This window comes from Crocuta crocuta, unplaced genomic scaffold (genome assembly GCF_008692635.1).
Source record: "Crocuta crocuta isolate KB4526 unplaced genomic scaffold, BGI_CrCroc_1.0 scaffold290, whole genome shotgun sequence".
NCBI classification, from domain to species: domain Eukaryota; kingdom Metazoa; phylum Chordata; class Mammalia; order Carnivora; family Hyaenidae; genus Crocuta; species Crocuta crocuta.
The window spans coordinates 2623853-2624105 of record NW_027527429.1 but is presented as its reverse complement, the minus strand read 5'-3'; the positions used below and the strand labels follow the sequence as shown (position 1 = coordinate 2624105).

At 62.5% G+C, this 253-nt stretch overlaps 1 protein-coding gene across 1 annotated transcript in view; it reads right to left on the bottom strand.

The window, feature by feature from the left end:
• HES6 (hes family bHLH transcription factor 6) overlaps positions 1 to 253 on the bottom strand; it is a 2173-nt gene that overhangs the window by 1687 nt on the left and 233 nt on the right. The window contains exon 2 of the mRNA XM_077758349.1: positions 44 to 238. Within this exon, the coding sequence (XP_077614475.1) occupies positions 44 to 238 (195 nt within the window). The remainder of the gene's footprint in view (positions 1 to 43; positions 239 to 253) is intronic.

Sequence of the window (253 nt, the reverse complement as noted above, 5' to 3'; positions counted from 1 at the left end):
GGCGCTGTGGCTGGGGGTGCGTTTGTTTTGTTTTGCTCCCTACCTGAGCAGGGCCCCCAAGTCTGCTGTGCATGAGAGCAGGAGCTCGTTCGTGCGTTCACGCTTGTCTTAGATCGTGCAAGGCGCCTCCGGAGAGGAGCGTCAGCGTGCTGGACTGTAAAGGGCAGAGCCACGGTCAAGGCCGCGGTTTCTGGACCTGGAAAGGTCGACGGGTCCGGGTTGGGAAAGCTGCGGAACCCTGGGGAGATGGGGG